The 19,495-nt window shown below is 43.6% G+C and overlaps 1 protein-coding gene across 1 annotated transcript; it reads left to right on the top strand.

Moving 5' to 3' along the window:
* The first annotated feature begins 4,670 nt into the window (after positions 1-4,670).
* On the top strand, positions 4,671-7,639 carry LOC122228031 (E3 ubiquitin-protein ligase RNF167-like). Its single transcript, XM_042952873.1, has one exon. The coding sequence runs from the start codon at positions 5,160-5,162 to the stop codon at positions 6,219-6,221; it is 1,062 nt and encodes a 353-aa protein (XP_042808807.1). The 5' UTR covers positions 4,671-5,159; the 3' UTR covers positions 6,222-7,639.
* Positions 7,640-19,495: the final 11,856 nt, after the last annotated feature.

Here is a 19,495-nt window from a genome sequence, read left to right as displayed (position 1 = left end):
ATACAGTTATATAGTTATACATGAGAGAGAGGGATAAATAATAAGAACCAGCAACAGGGTCAGTGAGTCTACAATGTCTGTTGGAGGGAGTGGTGGCCAGTGGAGTTCTTGCTGAGAAGCGGATTTTGAATAGAAACTGTAGAGAAAAAAAAAAAATCAAGCCATGAAAATATACGAGAAGAAGGCATTCCAGTTTGAGGAAAGATCAAGTACAAAAAAAATCTGTGTGCAGAGTAATTCTGGCACGTCCAAGGATGGGGAAGGAGGCCTTTGTGACTGACGGAGAGAGTAGAAGGGAAGGTTAGTAAGAAAATGGATCAGAGAATGCGCGTGACTTTACATGTAATAGACAGATTTTCTGTTTTTTTTTCTGCATGAAATGGAAGCCATTTCTGAGTAAAGGGGTGACACTATCATTATGTTTTAACAGACTCTGAACTGAGAAAGGAAACACTAGAGACTTTTACAGTAGTTTAGGAAACAATGGTGTTTTGGACCGGGGTGATGATAAGGGGGTAATATGAAATAGCAAGAATATATTTGGAAGGTAGCACCAATGGGATTATTTTGGTAGACAGTTTGGGAGTTGAGAGAGGAGAGAGAGAGAGAGAGAGAGGGAGAATGGAGTCATTATTATTTATGATAGCACAGATTAAGGATGAGTTGGTTTAGGGACAAATACCAAGAATTCAGCCTGGGATATATTCAGTCTGAGATTCCGATTATATACTCAGATGGACAGGTCAGGTAGGCAGCATGGGTTTGGGTCTGGATTTTGAAAAGGCGTCTGAGCAGGAGATAGCAGTTGGGAGAACAGAGGTGGTATTTCATGCCATGGAACTGTGTGAAATCCCTAAGGGAGTGAATACAGATAGCATAGGGAAGAAGTACCAAGACTGAGCTTGGGGCATTGCAACGTTTAGACATGGAGTGAAAAAAGGAATATCAAAGAGAAAAGAAAGACGAGCCAGAGAGATAGGGAGAAAGCAGGTGAAAGTACCGGTTCGGAGCCCCAGGGAAGAAAGCATTTTCTGAAACCAGCATTTTCTATAATCAGATGGGTTAATGCTTCTGATAGGTCAAATCTGATGAAAACTGAAAGATGATCGCTGGGTTCAGTGATTTGGCGATCATTAGCGAGCTAGAGAAGAGCAGTTTCAGTGGAATGAAGGAGACAAATCATGACTCAAGAATGTTCAACAGAAAGGGAAAACTTGGAGAAAGCGAGTTATAGAAGGCCCTTTTCAAGGAGGAGTTTTGCTAAAAGGGAAGAAAGAGAAAGGGGAGCAACAGTTGGGAAGGAGAGCGAGGTCAAAAGGGAGCTTTTATTTTATCTATCTCCCCTTCAATTATCTATTCATCTGTTCATATTTAATCCTGGGAGGAATGTTTATAGGCTAACAGACTGATCCATTAAATAGGGGAAAATGATGACTCTGAACAGAGAGGGAGAATGGCTAGAGAGATTGGCAATGGCTAGAGCCAGATCTAGCAATGACCTTGAGGGGGCACGAAAGGATGGGGATGTAACACACAGGTGTGGAGTAGGTCTCGACTGGGAGCATTAGAATGACAAGGTCAGGAGCCTAGACCCTGCTTCAGCTCCTTCTACTTTTTCTTTTTCTCCTTCTCTCTAATGGCTCCACAATCTAAATGTAAATTATCCCTTACAAGCTGGAAAATAAAGAATCTTACCCAAAAGAACCCAGTGAGGAAGGATGGGGAAGACGCCATGGGTACCTACAAAGAGACGTGGATAGGAGCATAGGGTAGTTGGGATGTTGGAATATTTCACATTTAATATCTTTTTTTTTTTAGCTCTTAGATATCATTTATATTTGCAAGCAGGAGTGATTAATGATTCTATTTCAGTAAAATAATCTTGTGTCTATCTGCTGTATGGAGAACGAGTTGAAAATCGAGAAAAACCTATATAATCACCAATTGTTTAGATAATGCAATGCCCATCAACGACTTCACTCTTTTTCTGTGGCTGAATTGACTGACTGTTTTCTCCCACTGGAAGGACACAATATGGATTTGAAGGCTTATACAGGACCCCAGATAGTCTGATCCCATATCAAGGGACCTTATTGTTCGACATTAAACATTTCCTTTTGTTTAAGTTTTCTCAGAGGCCGTTACAAACTAAGTGAGGGGGAGGGTAGCTTTGGATTCTTTTGGGAACGTTAAAGATAGATTAGGAAGCTGCTGATCGTACAGAGTTCCTTAAAAATATGTCCAGGCATAGGAAGAATAGTGAACAATCAAAGGCAGATAGTTTTGATAGCCATTACAAACTAAACATTCTGGATTGAGATAATTACCAGTCATCTATGACAACCAGTGAGGATTTTATCTGGAGTACCTAACTACAAAATGAAGAAATCTTAATAGGTTAAGCTAATGAATTTGTATTTAACTTAACTTGATAGTTATTTTCAAATTACATATTTGTGTGTATATAATTAAGTACATCTCTAGAGATAATGTATATTACCTATAAAATATGTGTGTGTATAAAATATATATCTAACGCAAATTTTATGGTAAAAAGATTTCCTCCACAGCAACTTTATTTCTGGGACAAAATCCTTGTACTAGAGACTATAGAGACGATTCTTGCTCCCCTGAGCTGGGAGACTGTTTCATGGCCCTCTGCTTGCATAGGCCTCTCTAAGGCTCTGTTTCTGATTTTGAAACCACAATTTTGTTTTGTTTTGTTTTTATTGGAGAAGGTTTCCAAATTGATAAACTCCAGAACTAGAAAAACCTGAACGCATCCGGGCCTTGGATCACTTTAAGTATTCAGTCCAGAATGACAGTTGCATCCTTCTAGTGTATTCTGATGTAGTATAAAATCCCAGACTCATTACATAGACTCTCCTCCCCCAGCTCGGTTCTAATTCAGACTTGAATTTCCGGGTATTTGGGGGCGGGTCCTCCTGGCTTCTCTTGTCTTTGCTTCCCTCCTGCTCCAGTTAGGTTCTGCTCTTGACTTCTCTAGGATTGGCCTCAGGGGGAGTAATCACAAGTGGCCAGTGTGGTAACCTTCTGGTATGGCTCGGCAAATTATCCCAAACTGACCCCTTTCCTCTTACCCGGTGAGTGTTTTGGTGTATTTCTCGGCAATATTTTTCTCCTGAATCTTCTCTCTGCTGCTCACCTGATGAGGCCGGTACCTTTCCTGGGCTGGCCATCTGTGACAGCTCTTCTGGCCTTTAGGTCGCTTCTAGTGTCCATCCTGTCGTGCTGTCCCTCTGCCCTTTCGGACAGAACCCTCCAGGCAATTTCTTTTTAAAGGTTTCCCATGGCAAGATCCATGTTTGGATTTTGAGAAACTTCTCTGGGTGTGGAAACGCAGCTTGACCCAATGCACTGCCCTCTCCTTTCCTCTAGGCCTTGAATTTCTCAAGTCACTTTTCTTTGGCTTGAGGTTAAGGGGAAACATCACGTCTGCTTCCCCGTGGGTGTCTGTGGATCAGCACAGCTCACTGCTAACTCACTCTGGAGAAAACTTCTCAGTACTTTCCATCTTTTTAGGCTAAGGTCAGTGAGTAGCTAATGCCAATAGGACCAGTTTGGGGCTGCTGTGTCCTCTCCTCTGCCCCATTTTAAACATTCTGAAGGAATGGTATAGCATCCGTCTTCAGATGTAGATGTACTTAGAGCTTATTGTTTTGTGCTTCACCCGAGAGAGATTAAGTCGAAGCAGGATGAATGGCCTGTAATAACCCATTATACTCCCACATTGGAAGACACAGGGAAAATAAGACACAGAAGACAGAAGACACAGAAAATAAAGATGAAACAAGTCCGAAAGAAGATTTTGGCCAATGGAACCAATGTACAAATATGGCAGGATAATCCTGTCATGTGAGAAGGTGGCCACCCAAGTCTGGAGGGACGACTTGGGCAGTGTACTCAGAATAAAACCTTTCCATTTCTGACTCGGCCAATCAGGCACATCTTTATTTAAAGTGGCCTATAATTTCCTTTTCTAATCTAAGTTTTGACTTCTGGGGATAGCACTTAAAGACAGAAAGGGCAGCTGTATGGAAATGTAAAGTCTGAGAACCAATGGATATTTGTAAATGGGCTCACAAGAAAGAATCTGTCTTGGTTTCCCACAATCTTATAATCGATTTATTTCGTTGGTTTTAGGGATCCAGTTCCATAACATATTCTCCAGGCCTCTATAACAGTTTAGAAACATTTATCATCCAAACACCCAGCAGGTTAACCTCTAGCCTACACTGGTCCTCAGAAGAAGTAAGATTTTATGGAGATTTTAGGGACACATCTATACTGTCTCTGAAATGGAAGTAGAAACTTACCAGTTTCAAAGACTGTGTTGAGTTACTGGGATAAAATTCTTAAACTGTTAAGTTCTTTTACACATAGACGATTCTTGGTTATTTGCATCATACGGTGGCATTTATTTGTGAATCGTCTCAGATTTCACCACTTGTTTACCACGTAGGCCTGACACTCGTAGATACTGACGTGCATTCTCAAATTGGATTCATCGATCTTAAAATCGACGTTGAAAGTAACAGTCTGCTACGCATTTTTTGCTTTGGCCTGCCTCAAAGTGAGACTGGGGGCGCCAGACAAGCCAGTGTTAAAAGGTCTCACGAGAGGCACACCCAGCCTTCAGCGGGTGGGATGGAAACGCGGCGAGCACTCTCGCGAGACCTGAAGTAACCACAGCTGCAGCAGCCAGAGGGAGGAGCCGAGCACCGGAAGTCCTTCATTTGGAGAGCCGGCCCCCACGCCGGAAGGGGCCTGACTTTTCTTTAAAAGAGACCATTTTCCCGGAAATAGGAAGACGCCTACTTGGCTGGAAGTTCCACTTCCTTGAGCTCTCCTCCTCTTCTGGAAGTTTTCCTGTAGCCTGTGCTCGCCTTTGCCCCCTTTCCTTGTTTTATCCTTAGAGTAGAAAAGAATGCTTTTAGTGTCCTAGTTTCGCCGAACTGGATGAGTATCTCGCTCCCCAAGGTGAGGCTCCTGCCTCACGCCCCCGTGTAGCTGGGAAGGTGGGACCCGGGCATGTTTGGACTCCGGGGACGCTGAAGGAAGGGCAGAGAGAGGACACAGAGCCCCTCTTCTGCACCTGCTACCGGACTAGGTCTCCTCTAGTCTCGCCTCCCGCCGCCATGCACCCCGCGGCCTTCCTGCTTCCCATGCTGGGAGCCACCGTGCTGTGGGGAGCGGCCCCCATCCGGGGGCTCGTTCGAGCCACTTCAGGCCGCAATAACAGCACGGACTTTGCAGACCTGCCGGCTCTCTTTGGGGCTGCCTTGAGCCACGAGGGACTTCACGGGTTACTTGTGGAGGCCCAGCCCGCCAACGCCTGCGTGCCCATTGCCCCGCCACCCCCGGTCGCGGCCAACGGATCGGTCTTCGTTGCACTTCTCCGAAGATACGACTGCAACTTCGACCTCAAGGTCCTGAACGTTCAGAAGGCTGGGTATGGGGCCGCCGTGGTACACAATGTAAATTCCAATGAACTGCTGACTATGGTGTGGAGCAGCGAGGAGGTCCAGCAGCAGATCTGGATCCCGTCTGTGTTCGTTGGGGAAAGGAGCTCCAGGTACCTGCGTGCTCTGGACGTCTATGAGAAGGGAGTGCAAGTGCTCCTGGTCCCAGACAATAACTTCCTCCTGGGCTATTGCCTCATCCCTTTCACGGGGGTGGTGGGACTGCTGATTTTGGCCGTGGCAGCAGGGCTGATAGTTCGTTTCATCCAGCACCAGAAACGTCTCCAGCGGAATCGACTGACCAAAGAGCAACTGAAGCGGGTTCCTACACACGACTATCAGAGGGGAGACCGGTATGAGGTCTGTGCCATCTGCCTGGACGAGTATGAGGACGGAGACAAGCTGAGGGTCCTTCCCTGTGCCCATGCTTATCACAGCCGCTGTGTGGACCCCTGGCTCACCCAGACCCGGAAGACCTGCCCCGTCTGCAAGCAGCCTGTTCATAGCGGCCCTGGAGACGGGGAACAGGAGGGAGAAACTCCGGGGCAAGCAGGTGATGAGGAAGGGGAGCCAAGGGACCGGCCCGCCACAGAACGGACCCCGCTTTTGGGCTCCAGCCTCACGCTTCCCACATCCTTTGGCTCCATAGCCCCAGCCCCCTTTGTTTTTCCTGGGTCTTCAATAGATCCATTGCCCTCCCCATCCTCCTCTCCCTCTTCTGCGGCCATCCTGGTCTGATACCCCCCTCCCCCCACCTCTGGCCACCTATCTGCACAGCCCCTGTCCCTGCCTTCAGTCTAACCTCGTGAGGGTTAGGACGCATTTCCACCGCAGGTTTCTTTCTCCTTTACTCAACCCTATCCTTTCGAGGGGGCTGGGGGTGGAAAGGGACGGGGACTTCGCTTACTGGGCTAATAAAATTGTTTTTGTGGAGTGAAAACAAAAAGTCATTCAGATAAGTGCGAAAGCCATAGGTGAAAGCTGTCAAAGGCAATTTGAAAGAGCGTATTTTAGTAATTCGTGCCAAGGGTGACAAAAAAAAAAAAAAAAATCAGAAACGTTATCTTAAATCCCTCAGAGTATCTTAAATTTACCTCGGGATATTAACATTTTACATTTGGCCTTGATGCAAGTTCTCCTATCTGTAAAAATTTCAGCGCATTTCTTTTAACCATTTTTGAGAGGGGTGGATATTAATTGAATAAATGACTCTTATCTAAATGTTGAATTATTGTCAGTTAGTGCCTCGAGAGTGCAAAACTGTTGAAATGTCCATGGGGTCATGACAAAAAATAACTAGGTTGCAGGTCCCCTGTCCTCTGCTCTTCTTATGTATTAAGTGCCTGTGTAAACATAACACGTTTAATTGCTTTACAGCATGTGGTCTTTTAGTATTCAGATATGGCTAATTGGGGTGGAATTTCAGGAGGATGCGTTTTAGCTTTGTCTTTTGTTTAAATGAAGGACCCATGCCACACGACATGCTTTTCACCTGAGAGAGGTGACTGTTAGGCCATATTTTCTGTGCGTGGAGGTCCCTATGCGTAATTCAGGAGTTAGCTAATACCCTTCCTTTTTAGAAATTAAGGTCATTTTCACCTTTTAATGATTGTTCTTATTAGCGAAGCAAGTTCTTATTGTATGCCTGCTTTCAGCTTACCTCCGACTTCCTGATCCTGCATTGATAATGCAAATGATTAAATACTCTGTTATTTGGATTAGAATGTTCTCTTTCATGCAAGCCTTGAAATAACTTTTACACGGAAAGACTTCTGTATTGGAAAACAGAGTCAGTAGTCATGAGAAAATGGAATATTTAAGTGAGCGTATAGTTTTATTTCGATAAAGATACATGTGAAATCACGGTTTTAGAACTGAGACGGTTCTATTAAGGCAATGCAAATATTAGTCCGATGGATGATCTGTTCTGTTCATTAATGTTATGCTCCAGGTTTTTATTTCAATATTTTTCACAATGTGCATCTTTTGGCATGAGATTTTATTAAAATGTGTGCACTGATGAGCATTAGACAATATTGAGGGCTGCACAACCATGGGATCTCCAAGGAACAGACGCTGAGGTGGAGTTTTGTGTTTATAAGTTGGTTGAGGAGTGAAGGAAGCAGAACTGGGCAGAGGTAAGAGTTGAAGGTCACACTGCCATCGCACGAGAAGTCTCAGCGGGTGCCCCAGAGAGCACTGGAGCAGGGATGGCCCCGTAAAGATGTCCCAGATCAAAGCAAGAGAGCAGGTCCACGTGACCCTGAAGTCACCAGTCATTTCTTATAGGCTGGCACAGGGGGAGAGGAGTGATCTTGGGCCAGGTAGCTTTCTTCAGGAAAGGACAGTTTCTAGAGAGAAACTCTGCTGAGAACCTTTGACCGCCAAGGTTTAGTCCTGGGTGGACTGGGGCCGGGGGTGGGGGGGGGTGGTGTGGGGGCGGAGGGGTGTTGGGCAGACCACTATAGCATATTCTATAACGATTTACTAAGAGTGGGTGGGTCCAAAGAATAACAAGTGTGAGAAACTTCCCTGGCTTACATTGTTCAGTGTTCCTTTCTGTTTTAATATGACATTCTGAGGTTAGCTCCAGAGGTTAGCAATGTATGGAAAGTGGCTAACTGCTACCTGTATGAACTTCCTCTAAAGGGAAGGCCACAAGAGTGGCCTTTGTTAAGCCCAGTGGAGGATGAATGAAAGTCACAAGCAAAGACTATGAGACCTTTCATGTACTCATCACGTGTCCACTGAACATCTCCTGAGCTTCCATGACATTCCAGGCACAGCAGGGAGCTGTGACAAAGAGAAGGAAGGTCTCGTCCCCAATTCTCTGATATTCGGGAGAACACAAACAAGTAAACAGCCATTACGTAGCGTGATGCTTGTGACAATTAGTAAGAAAGGGGATATATGATCAAGGAAGAATTATCCACCCGTGCGCTGGAGTGGCTGGGCTCACACTGGCTCAAGAGAGCCAGTTGCTAATTCTGGAAGCCTTGCCACCTCGTTGCTAAACACAGGCATTGCCAAACATTAGATTATATAAACTTACTATTAAATAACCTATATTAAAAACAAAGCTAATACACGCTCATCACTTCCTAATTATTTTACTCTTCCTTACACTCTAGAGGTTCTTTCTGTCTGTTAGCCCTGCCTGCATATAGAGCTCATGCAGGGGTGTGCTGCCGCGCATGCCTTCTGATCTCTGTGTCAGTGACATTACATTGGAGCCTGAAATTGGTTGCGACAGAAGTATTTATACCACAGAAGCTGGCAAATACTTCTCGCCCATCTCGCTTCCCCTGGCTTGGATTTATGTATTGTTTTGCTGGTTACCTAGACTTAAGAAAGTGATAGAGATGGTGGCAATAACGCAGATTAAATTTAAATGTGTGTCATGTCTTCAGCCGTTACGTTACCAATAGCACAAAAACGTGAGGAGCTATCCTTCACGTGTTTGAAAACTATCTGGCCAATAAGTCCCCATGTCATCGATGAATGAGTGAAGTTGTCAGTACATCTTCACTTTTCCCCCCTTTTGTCCTTCTCATTGAGATCAATGGAAATATCGAGTAATATTTATGTCAGAACTATATGAGTTTGTCAATGCCGTGAGCAACTTCTGAATTGGGAAGCAATCAAGCGTTTATTCAGAGTCTAATTTTGCGAAAGCACGGTTCAGTTGCAATCATAGTTTGGTGGAATGGGCAAGAGTTCAGCAATCATCAGCCTAAGTGTTCCGGGAGGATAAGTTGGCTGTGTCGTATGTACAACAAAGAGCCTTGCGTATTTTATTCTTTTCGTAAACTGCACTACACATCCCTTTGCATCAGTAGAGACTGTACTACAATTGTGCGCGTAGGCGCATCTCCGCATTTTCCCCAACAAGAGTGGGTTGCTAATCGTTTGCCAGCATACGACTAGGTAAAGCAGAGCAAGTGTAGACGTTCACCCAGTCGCTGTATGAGCACGTGGGAGGGTGTGTGACCCATTCAGGAAGGACGGCGGAGTGAGGGGAGAACAGAGGAAAAGGAAGGTTTAGCTGAGGCCACTAGTTGGATGCAGATTCCATTCCTCTCACACCGTGTTCTGCTTTGTAGCAGGTCACACGAAGAACAAGTTCTCGGGCTCCTCTTTCATTCTGCCATCAACACTGCCGATCACAAATGCACTGGCTCCCGTGTGGCCTGCATGAAGTCCCCAAGTGCAGCACTTCTCACACTCCTTACTCTTTCTGCTATGAGCACATTTTTGTGACCATCTCTTCAGCGCTCTTGAAATCACCTGTTCTCGCTGGTCAGGTGCTTCCAGGCGGTCTGGCTCTGTGTGGATTCTCTCCAGTGCTCACTATTCCTTGCGTTATTTTGGGAAACCTAAGCCTTCTCCTCATCATTGGAAAGCCCCGTCTATCCATTACCCCCAACGGCAGGGCTACTTCCTCTGGGTCCTGGCTTCCATATTGGAATATTTTACTCAGTGTCCCCGGATCATTTGTCCTAAGTCCCAGTTCTCAAGTCTCCCCCCTCCTTGTTTATTTTGCTCTTTTCCTTGTATAGATTTACCATTCTTAATTTTTGTAGAATTCATGATCGAATATTTGACAAATCAGAAATCTCTTTAAATTTAAATGTGAAACTTCATGCATTTTTCCAGCCAAAACCGTTTTCAGCATTCTTTAAAACATTAAAAAAGTGATGAATAAAAACTGTGTTTTAAAGACAAATGCATGGGGCGCCTGGGTGGCTCAGTCAGTTGAGCATCTGACTTCGGCTCAGACCATGATCTCACAGGTCGCAGGTTCGAGCACCAGGTCGAGCTCTGTGCTGACAGCTCAGAGCCCGGAGCCTGCTTTTGGATTCTGTGTCTCCCTCTCTCTCTGCCCCTCTGCCACTTGCACTCTGTCTCCCTCTCTCTCAAAAATAAACATTAAAAAAATTAAAAAAGAAAGGCAAATGCAGAACTATTATGACTTAATGTTTTTGCTTTACAAAAACTTTTTTTTTCTTTAAAAAGTTCATGGTATAACACATCCCTAGCCTGTAGATTCCTTATGGAAAGAAACAGTAAATGTTATCTAATTATCATCAGGTACTAGCTCAGTCACTGTCATATGCCCCAAATGAATACTTAAATATTTTTAAGTCATTTCTTTAAAACTTGATTATATAAATGAGATTATAAACTTTTTTTTTTTTTATTTGGAATAAGTATGTCCCTGTATCAAAGCCATGTGCATGGACATCAGTGGGATGTTTTGAAAGATGTGTTAATGTTTTTAAAGATGCCGTTACAAGTTCTGTCTCTGCTGCTTTCTCAGATGGTCATCCTAACTCCACACATTAAAAAAAAAAAAATCTATTCATCCAGCCATTCTATCCTTCCATTTTTTTCACCCAGCTGCTCAAGCAGTCATTCCTTCTGTAAATACTAGCCTGTGTGTTGGTATTATGACAGTGTGCAAGATAGATAGGGCATTGCTCTCACGGAAGGAAGAGAGGATTAAGCCCATCATGTAAAATGTGATATAAAAATACATCTCTAGTACTCACAGTAGAGACTTTTTGGGCCGTTAGGTAAGGAAGAAAGACCTAGAACATCGCAGGGGAGGAAATGAAAATTATGCTCCGTTCTCAAAGGTGTAAAAGGGCTTGGCCCAGAAACGAGGAGAGGCAGGGGTATTTAGTCAGACTGGGGCACAATCCTTGTAAACCTATGGGGAAGAGAATGCGATATGTTCTAGAAACAAAAGGAATCGCAGTATTTCTAGGGCTTGGGTTACAAAGCAGGGAGTAAGGAGTGATGTGGCCGCCAGCGTGATGAGGGGCTAGAATGGGAAAGACCCCATCAACTGGTTAGACAGTTTGGAATTCTCATCATGACTGAGGATGGGTTACTACGTGAAAGAGGGGGCAAGACTAGGGTTTGGGAGGCCAGTTAGAAGGTGGTGCAGTAGACCAGGTTGGTCACCTGACCTTAAGTGGTGGCTCAGGGTTTGGGGGAAAAAAAATGGCGCCATCCAGGTAAACACTGTCACAAAGGTCTGGAGCATAAGAGAAGATCCAAATGAATAAATCTTCACAGTCCAGAGCCACGGGCGAAAATCTGTTTCTACACAGGTCAGTTGTATCATCTTTGTAAAGGTGATAATTTTTGATACCTTATTTTTGAGAGCTTGTTTAGCTTTCTCTTTAGCAAAACTGATCAACCTCTGTTATAGTGGAAGAGAAAGAAGACAAGAGAAGGACATTTAAACAGAGGAGATGCTTTTCTGGAAACCTGTTAAGTTGGCTGTTTCACTTGGGAACCAAATCCAAACAAGATGCCCGACTGTGCTTAATGTGCATGCCCTCTGGGCTCGTGAATATTCACACTATTGGATGGGTCACATGCAGAGTCAGGGGCTTTTGTGGCCTCCTTGGATCCGGATGAAGACCACGGGGAAAGACCAAAAAGCTGAGAGGGCATCTCAAGTCTGGAGCGTCTGTCCACTCGATTGAAAAAGACATCAAGGCACTTGGAACATTAATTTTGGAAGAAGACGACTACAGTAAATGATAATTGCTGCATGAAGACATGGCGTTATTGATTTATAAAAGCCCGTTTGAAGTTTTAAAGATCATAGATAGATTTCCGTAAGATTTCTTTCAGCACCACATAGATATGCTTAAAGGATCTTCCTTAGTTAAACGTGATCGTTATTCAACATGTGACCATAATTACTGATTGTGGGTGTGTGTATGTGTGGGGGGGCTGATTTGCTCTTTTTATCACCGTAGGTTACTGTTTTGGTGAATTTCAGATTGCTTATTTTTTAAAGATAATTTTATTTACTTAAAAATGAAGAGCAACTTTGATTGTCTGATATTTCTTGCAGTGGACCTTCATCGCCAAAGAGATGGTTTACTTTGCCTGGAAAAGGAAATGTGACCCTAGGATTACACCCTTGAGAGATGAGACTTCAGTTCAAATTGGAATTCATGGAGTAATTGCAGCCTGCGGTAATGCATCTTCAACAGCTTAAAATAGCTATTAGATGGGTAGAAGTTCCCCCTAGAGGAACAGCCATGTTCACTAGGGGATGCCTTTTGTCTCCTCCAAACCACCATAGCAGCCTTTGAACAACGCACAAAGAAACACAATATTGGGTATTTTCCGGAGCGATCTGAAAATTAACTGAGAACAAATGTACTCTCATCTCTTTTGGATTGTGTTACAAACAAAAAATAGGTAAAATAATATCAGCGAAGACTCCTATTTGAGTTCATTTTGGGGAGAGCATAACTTTGGAACTTCCGGAAGCTCGTCCTCAAGGTACAAACAAGTACCTGAACCAATTCTTCGTTTAGTGGGTCATTAAAGCCCTTTCATCGGTGCTTCTTACAGAAAAAAAAAAATGTAAACAATAAAAAAATGTCATTTTTTTTCCTGCCCTTGTAGGCAAATTCTGAGCAACAGCAAACAGTGAGGTATTTCTTTATTTTTACTTTTCAAATGTTTATTTAGTTTTTGAGAGAGAGACAGAGCGTGAGCAAGGGAGGGGCAGAGAGAGAGGGAGACAGAGAATCTGAAGAAGGCTCCAGGCTCTGAGCTGTCAGCACAGAGCCGGGTGCGGGGCTCGAACCCGTGAACCATGAGATCATGACCTGAGCTGAAGTCGGCCGCTTAACTGACTAAGCCACCCAGGCGCCCCATGTATTTTTTTTATTTTTAATTGCATCATGAGCCACTGGTTTTCTTAAACATTCAGTGAACCTGACTAGTTTTTTTCTTGGTTAGAATTTGCACAGGAAGTGACAAGATGGAAATAACAATAATACGTTTTAAAAGCCCTTTGAAGAGTCCTCCACTCGTACAGGCGGTTTTGCAGCACAGACCACGGTGCAGATGCCGTGGAGCGTGGCAGGTGAGACATTGAACCACACCTACTAGATAGGAGGCTGCAGAAAGGCAACAGGGGTTCTTCTCTCCTGTCCAAAACTGATGAATGGCAAATGCCCCCAAGGGGTCCCGTAGGAAGGGGGCAGCCAGGCTGAGATGAGAAAGCCTGGCTGTCAGAAGGCTTATAAAAAAAACCACGCCCAGAAGAAACGACACAAGGCAAATCAGGAAAGCGAGCAAAAAGGCTGAGAGTCCAGAGAGAAGGGATTCACGGCAAACTGGAGGAACAAGGAGGTGAGTGACAGTCCCGTCGCAAGGGTGGGTGATCCGGGAGACAGGGAACCTGTGAGGGGGGACAAGGCAGGCTGCAGGCTGATCCAATCCAATCAGTTCGGGAGGTAGACGTGCAAAAATGCAGAGACGCAGCCCGGCAGTTCGTTCAGAAATCCTTGGATACAGGGGTAGCCGCTTAAAGGACCCCGATTGGGTTTAACGAAGGACAAGCAGGGGTTGGGCCTCGGGCATAAAAATATCAGGGGTTTCAGATGCCCAGAGTCTGTGAGGGGTGAGCTGACAGTGGTGCAAGCCAGCGCACGTCAATCGGCAGCACAGCTCTAGAAGGTGGGAAGCAGAGTAGGCTCACTCAAACACTGGGCAAAGAGCACCGGCTGTGTAGCAGCTACGTCGCATGGGTTATAAAGAGACGACAGGGTTGGTTCCTTTTCCTCAGGAATCTGAAGATTGGGTTGGGTAGGGCTGCCGCCTGCAGCCACTCCCCTTCCATCTGCAGAGTATACACGTAGTAATGTATATTATTCATTTTTCCAGATCTTTACGTTTGTTTTGCTTTGTGACCGGTGGGCTTCGGCCCCAGCCAACCTGGCCTGGAAATTTGCATGTAGTTCTGAGAGAAGCCATTGCTGAGTGCGTGGGCAACAGACTAAGACATTTTCTTGACATCCATCCTAATTTATCTTCCAGGCATGTAGCCATTGGAGGCCGAGCAGCACAGTTGTTCTGGAGCCCCCTCCTTGGCCACTAAACCCAAGCCGACGTTGCAGGAAAGGACTTTAGCGTTTGCAACTATGTTCTCTTCGGCTGATGAGGAATGTCTCTTACTTTTCTACGATAGACCTGGTGGTCTATTTTTAGTAGTCAAGTACTTGAATGTGCCATCCGGGTGTGTCAAGTGTGTCAATATCATTAAATATTGGGATACACAGGGCAGAGTCTACAGTAAGGGTCAAGAAGCCACATGCCTTCTGCAAAATCCGGCCACTGTCCATTTTTATAAATAAAGTATTATTGGAACGCAGCCACACTCATTCATTTACAGATTGTCTACACCCATTTTCCTGCCATAACAGCAAAGGTGAATAGTTACATTTGTCCCGCAAAACCCAAACTATTTATTATGTGGTTCTGTAAGAAAAAGTTTACTGACCCCTAAACTATAGTCAGCAAGTTTCCCAGTGGTTAAGAAAGCATAGGTTCAGATCCCATCTTTTTTATTTCCTAGCTTTGTGGCCTTGGGCAATTTAACTTTGTTCTTCAGTTTCTTTATCTGTAATATGGGGATAATAATACCTCCTACTTCATAAGCTTGATATGACCATTAGATTAATTAAATCAGGAAAAGAGCTTATAGGGGTACCTATAATGCTGTAAGTTCTTGATAAATACAAGCTATTGTTATCATTAAATATCACAGTGCATTATTTCATTTACAAAAATGTATTGGCTATCAACCAAGGGCTAGGCAGTGAGACTAGGCATTGGGGATGAATTAAGGTCCATTCTTTCCCATGAAGAGTTTATGATATAGTGAGAAAGCTAGATATACAAATCACTGATTATAAAATAATGCGACAGACATATGTTCAAGGTCAGTGCAGGTATGAAAGAAGGTCAGGTTGAGTGATGACATTTGGCCTGCGTCTTGAAGTATGAGTGGACCTTTGCGAGGAAGATCGTGTGTAGAATGGCATATGGACAAAAGGAAGAGACTATGCAATGTTAGGGCAGTGGGAAGATATGAGGTTAGATTAGGAAACATAAGTTTTTAGGTCCCTGTGAAAAAGTGGCGGAAGAGGCAAATAGAAACACAGGAAATGGGAAGAAAAGGGTTTTAATGTACGACAGAAAAAAAGTGTATATTCAAGCTGACTTGGTGTGAAGGGTGGATTTGAGAACAGTGAGGTTGAAGCCAGTGTGGAGAAGCTGGTCCCTTGGCGTGTCTGTTGACAGTAAAAAATTGAAGGAATACGATATATTTTCTGAAGGAGTTGGTTTAAAAAGAATGATGCTTATCGTTTGAGGAGTCCTGGGTTCATTGATGCGAAGGCCGTAACTTTGAAATAGCGCCTTTACAAAAGCTCTAGGTCTCTGTGAGTACCTTAGGAACAGTCTGGAAGCCTGCGTTATTGTTCAGGTTGGGTTTTTCTTGCATCTAACATGCATTAGGCATGTTCCCTAATCGCTTCGTGTTTGAGCAACTTGTCCATAGCTACATCTCGGGATGAAACATACATGTATATAGTTCCACTGCTGGCACATTTTCAGCTGAAAAGGCGACTCACCATGGGCCCTTTAAGACTAAATCTGGGGTCACTGTTCCCTTCTCTACTTCAATGTTCCAACCTGTTCTTCTATATTCTCCATTTTCCTCTCCCCATCTTCTCCTCCTCCTTCGTTCTTCCTCTCCTTCTTCTCCTGTTCCTCCTCCTCCTTCTACTTCTTCTTCACTCTCTCTTGCTCTGTCTCCCTCCCTCTCTCCCTGCTTTTCTCTCCCTTTCCCTCGTTCTTTCTCTCTGTACCCTGGGAAAAAATGAAACCAGCAGAAATGATTATGACAAGTAGTCTCAAATTTTTTTTCTGAAGGGGTAGAACATACAAGTCAGGAAAAATGTGTTCCCTTGCTACTGGGTTAAATTTCACTTGTAGTGGAATACACAAAGGAATTGTCACAGAGATTGAATGAGCGCACATGTTTTGCATAAAATGGAGGACATCATGCTTTTAGGTATCTGCCAAGGTTACCTGTCTGGGGACATTAAGGATGAGTGATGGGAGAAGCTCAGGCTGGCTCTGTAGGGTATTTCTTCCTGTGGTTCTTAACTGTCTTTGGGGGATTCTATTTCCAAAAAAAGAACACAAACCCAAGATAAGACCTTGTGTATAGAGAGTGGGTGGGAGAGATCAAAGAAAGGAGCATGAAGTGAAAGTGAGCCAATTCCCAAGTGAAATCTTACTCTGCTGAGGGCAGAGGCGGTATCGTTTGCTTTAGTCATGAAGCAATCTGGATTAATTATTACACCCAAGGAAGAAAAACTATATTGTTTAGTATTAACTATGACCTATTTAAGTTTCATTTGTTTGGTATTTGGCTACACAGGGTTGGCCCAAGACAATACATCGAGTGGATCATACAGGCCCATGAAATATATCCATTACCCTCTTTAATCTGTTGGGTTCTTCTTGGCGGGTTTTGGGAGGTTAGGTGTTGTATGCCAGAATCTCCTTGGGAGAGCTAATATCCGTGCTGCGTTATTACAGAATACAGCCATTTGTCATTGAAGTCGAACTATTAAAAATGTATAATCATCCTCTAAATATTCTTGAGAAAGCAATTCCTTGTCTGTCTTTATTAGCTGGTTTTTTTCCTTAAGAGAATCAAAATATTTCCATTTTTTAAAGAAAATGGGAATGAAGAAGCATGCTAAATCTACTGGTGAATATAAAAAACTGGGGCACAAACTTAGAAAGATTGCATCACATTTTTAGTAATAACTAACAACGACTACAGATCTTCCTTGACTTACGATGGGATTGTCTTCATAAGCCCATTGTGAGTTGAAAATATCGTTAAGTCATAATGCATCAAATACACCCAACCTACCAAACATCATAACTTGAACATGCACAGAACATTTCCTCATGAGCCTACATGTGGGCAAAATCATCTAACACAAAGGCTATTTTATAGTAAAATGTTGACTATCTCATGTAATTTATTGACTACTGTGCTGAAAGTAAAAATCAGAATGGTCGTATGGGTACAGATGGCTGTCAGTGTATCTGTCGTTGACCCTCATGGTCATGAGGTTGACTGGGAGCTGCCTCACTACCCAGCATCTCAAGAGAGAGTATCAGATCACATTTTGCTGGCCCGAGAAAAGACCCAAATGCAAATTTCTAAGTATGCTTTCTACTGATGTGTATTACTTTCTCACTATCCTTAAGTCAGAAATTCATGAGCTGAACCATCACAAGTCAGGGACCATCTGTTTTTTTTTTTTTTTTTGTTTCTTGTGTTTCCATTTTCCCTACAGGTCTTAAACTGTGACTTCTATTGCAGCATATGAAAAGTGTGGACGTTCTAGATTTTTCTAAACATCATCACTAGGAAGTGACTTTGATCATCAGATACGTGTTAAAAGAGATGTGGGAGAAAGAAAAGAGAATGTGCAAGGAAACATGAGGTGTATCTCTTGGAAGATTATCTAGGGAAATCTTTCTGTGGGAACCGTCTATCTATTTCAAGCTTTCTTGTGAGAGTCCCTATCTCTTTCTCTCCCTCTCCATGGCCAACCCATCAGCAAATACAGTAGGATCTATCTTTAAAGCAGATCACAATTTTGGTAATATTTCACTATGTTCTTAGCTCAGTCACGTTTTCACATGAGCAGTTGCAATAGCTTCTTATCTTGTCCTTATTTCCACAGTTGGCCTGCTACTTCTATTCTCCATGTAACAGCCAGTCCTGAACTCAAGATCAGATTGTATCAGTTTCCCAGATAAAGCTCCCCAATGCCTCCCAATCATTCCTAACATAAAATTCCAGATCCTTACCATGGTTCATAAGATCTGTGTTGGGCAACTTCTAAAATGTCCTTCAATCATGGCTGCCCACTGCTATTCACGCTCTTATGTAACTTCTTCCCCTCGTGTGTTGGCTAGACCTGGTCATTTGCTTAGACGACTAGAACTAGAAGGCCAAAGTAATGGGGCCTGACTTCTATGATTAGATTACACAAGACTGTGACTTCCATAAGGGTAGCCTGATGGCCAAGAACTACTTTTCTTAGGCCAGCGATATGTGATCTGATGCTCTCTCGAGAGGCTGGGCAATAGGGCAGCTCCCAGCCAGCCTTGAGACCCTGAGGGTCAACAACAGAAACACTGACAACCATCTGTACCCGTACAACCACATCTGTGAAGCCCACAAGAAACTGAATCTTGGCACCAACTGTGTAAATGAACTTGACGTGGGTCCTTCTTGAGACTTCAGAGGACCCAGCTCTGGCCAACATCTGAATTGCAGCCTGTGACAGCTTCTGAAGCAGAGGATCCAGCCCAGCAGCACCCAGATTTCTGACCCACAGCAACTGTGAGATAATAATAAATGCTGTTTCAATCTACTAAGTCTTGAGTTAAACGTTGCACAGCAGTAGATAGTGAATACATGGCCCTATCGGATCTGGTCCTTGACTACTCTTTACCCTTATTTGTTCTTCTTGGACACATCAAGTTTATTCCAATCCGTGGACTTTATGCTTGCTGTTTCCTGTGTTGGGAATGCTCTTATCCTAGACCTTCATATGGCTTGTCCTTCTACATTTTCAGGTCTTGTTTCAATTGTCACTTTTGCAGAGAAGCTCTCTCTGGCTTCCTTCCCTGGAGCAGCTATAGCCACTCTTTCCACTCCCCTCCTTTTTGCCCTCATCCCCTCCCTCTGTCCGTTTGTCCTGCATTATCTTCCTTCCTAGCCTTATGCATTTTTTTGTTTTCTTTTTATTGTCTGTTCTGCATTCGATTTTAAGCTCCAGGAGGGTCAGAGTTTGGTCTGTCCTAAGTGTTTAGAATATATAGGCACTAACTAAATATTTATTAAGTTAATGGATACATTGTACTACAACAAGCAGGCAATTCCTCATGTATAAAATAATGGTATTGGAACAAACGCAATTAAATTCACATCTATATCCAAACTTATTATGCTATGACTAATATGGCATAGAGATTAAAGATAACACATCAAAATTAGACCAGAATGAGATGTGGGGCAAGGAGATTTTTTGGAGTGAAAAACATGTGGCATGTGAGAGACAGGATAGAGAGGATGTGAGATT

The sequence above is a fragment of the Panthera leo genome, chromosome A1 (assembly GCF_018350215.1).
Source record: "Panthera leo isolate Ple1 chromosome A1, P.leo_Ple1_pat1.1, whole genome shotgun sequence".
In the NCBI taxonomy this organism is placed as follows: domain Eukaryota; kingdom Metazoa; phylum Chordata; class Mammalia; order Carnivora; family Felidae; genus Panthera; species Panthera leo.
The sequence above is the reverse complement of the archived record's forward strand: the minus strand, read 5'-3'. Positions and strand labels throughout refer to the sequence as shown.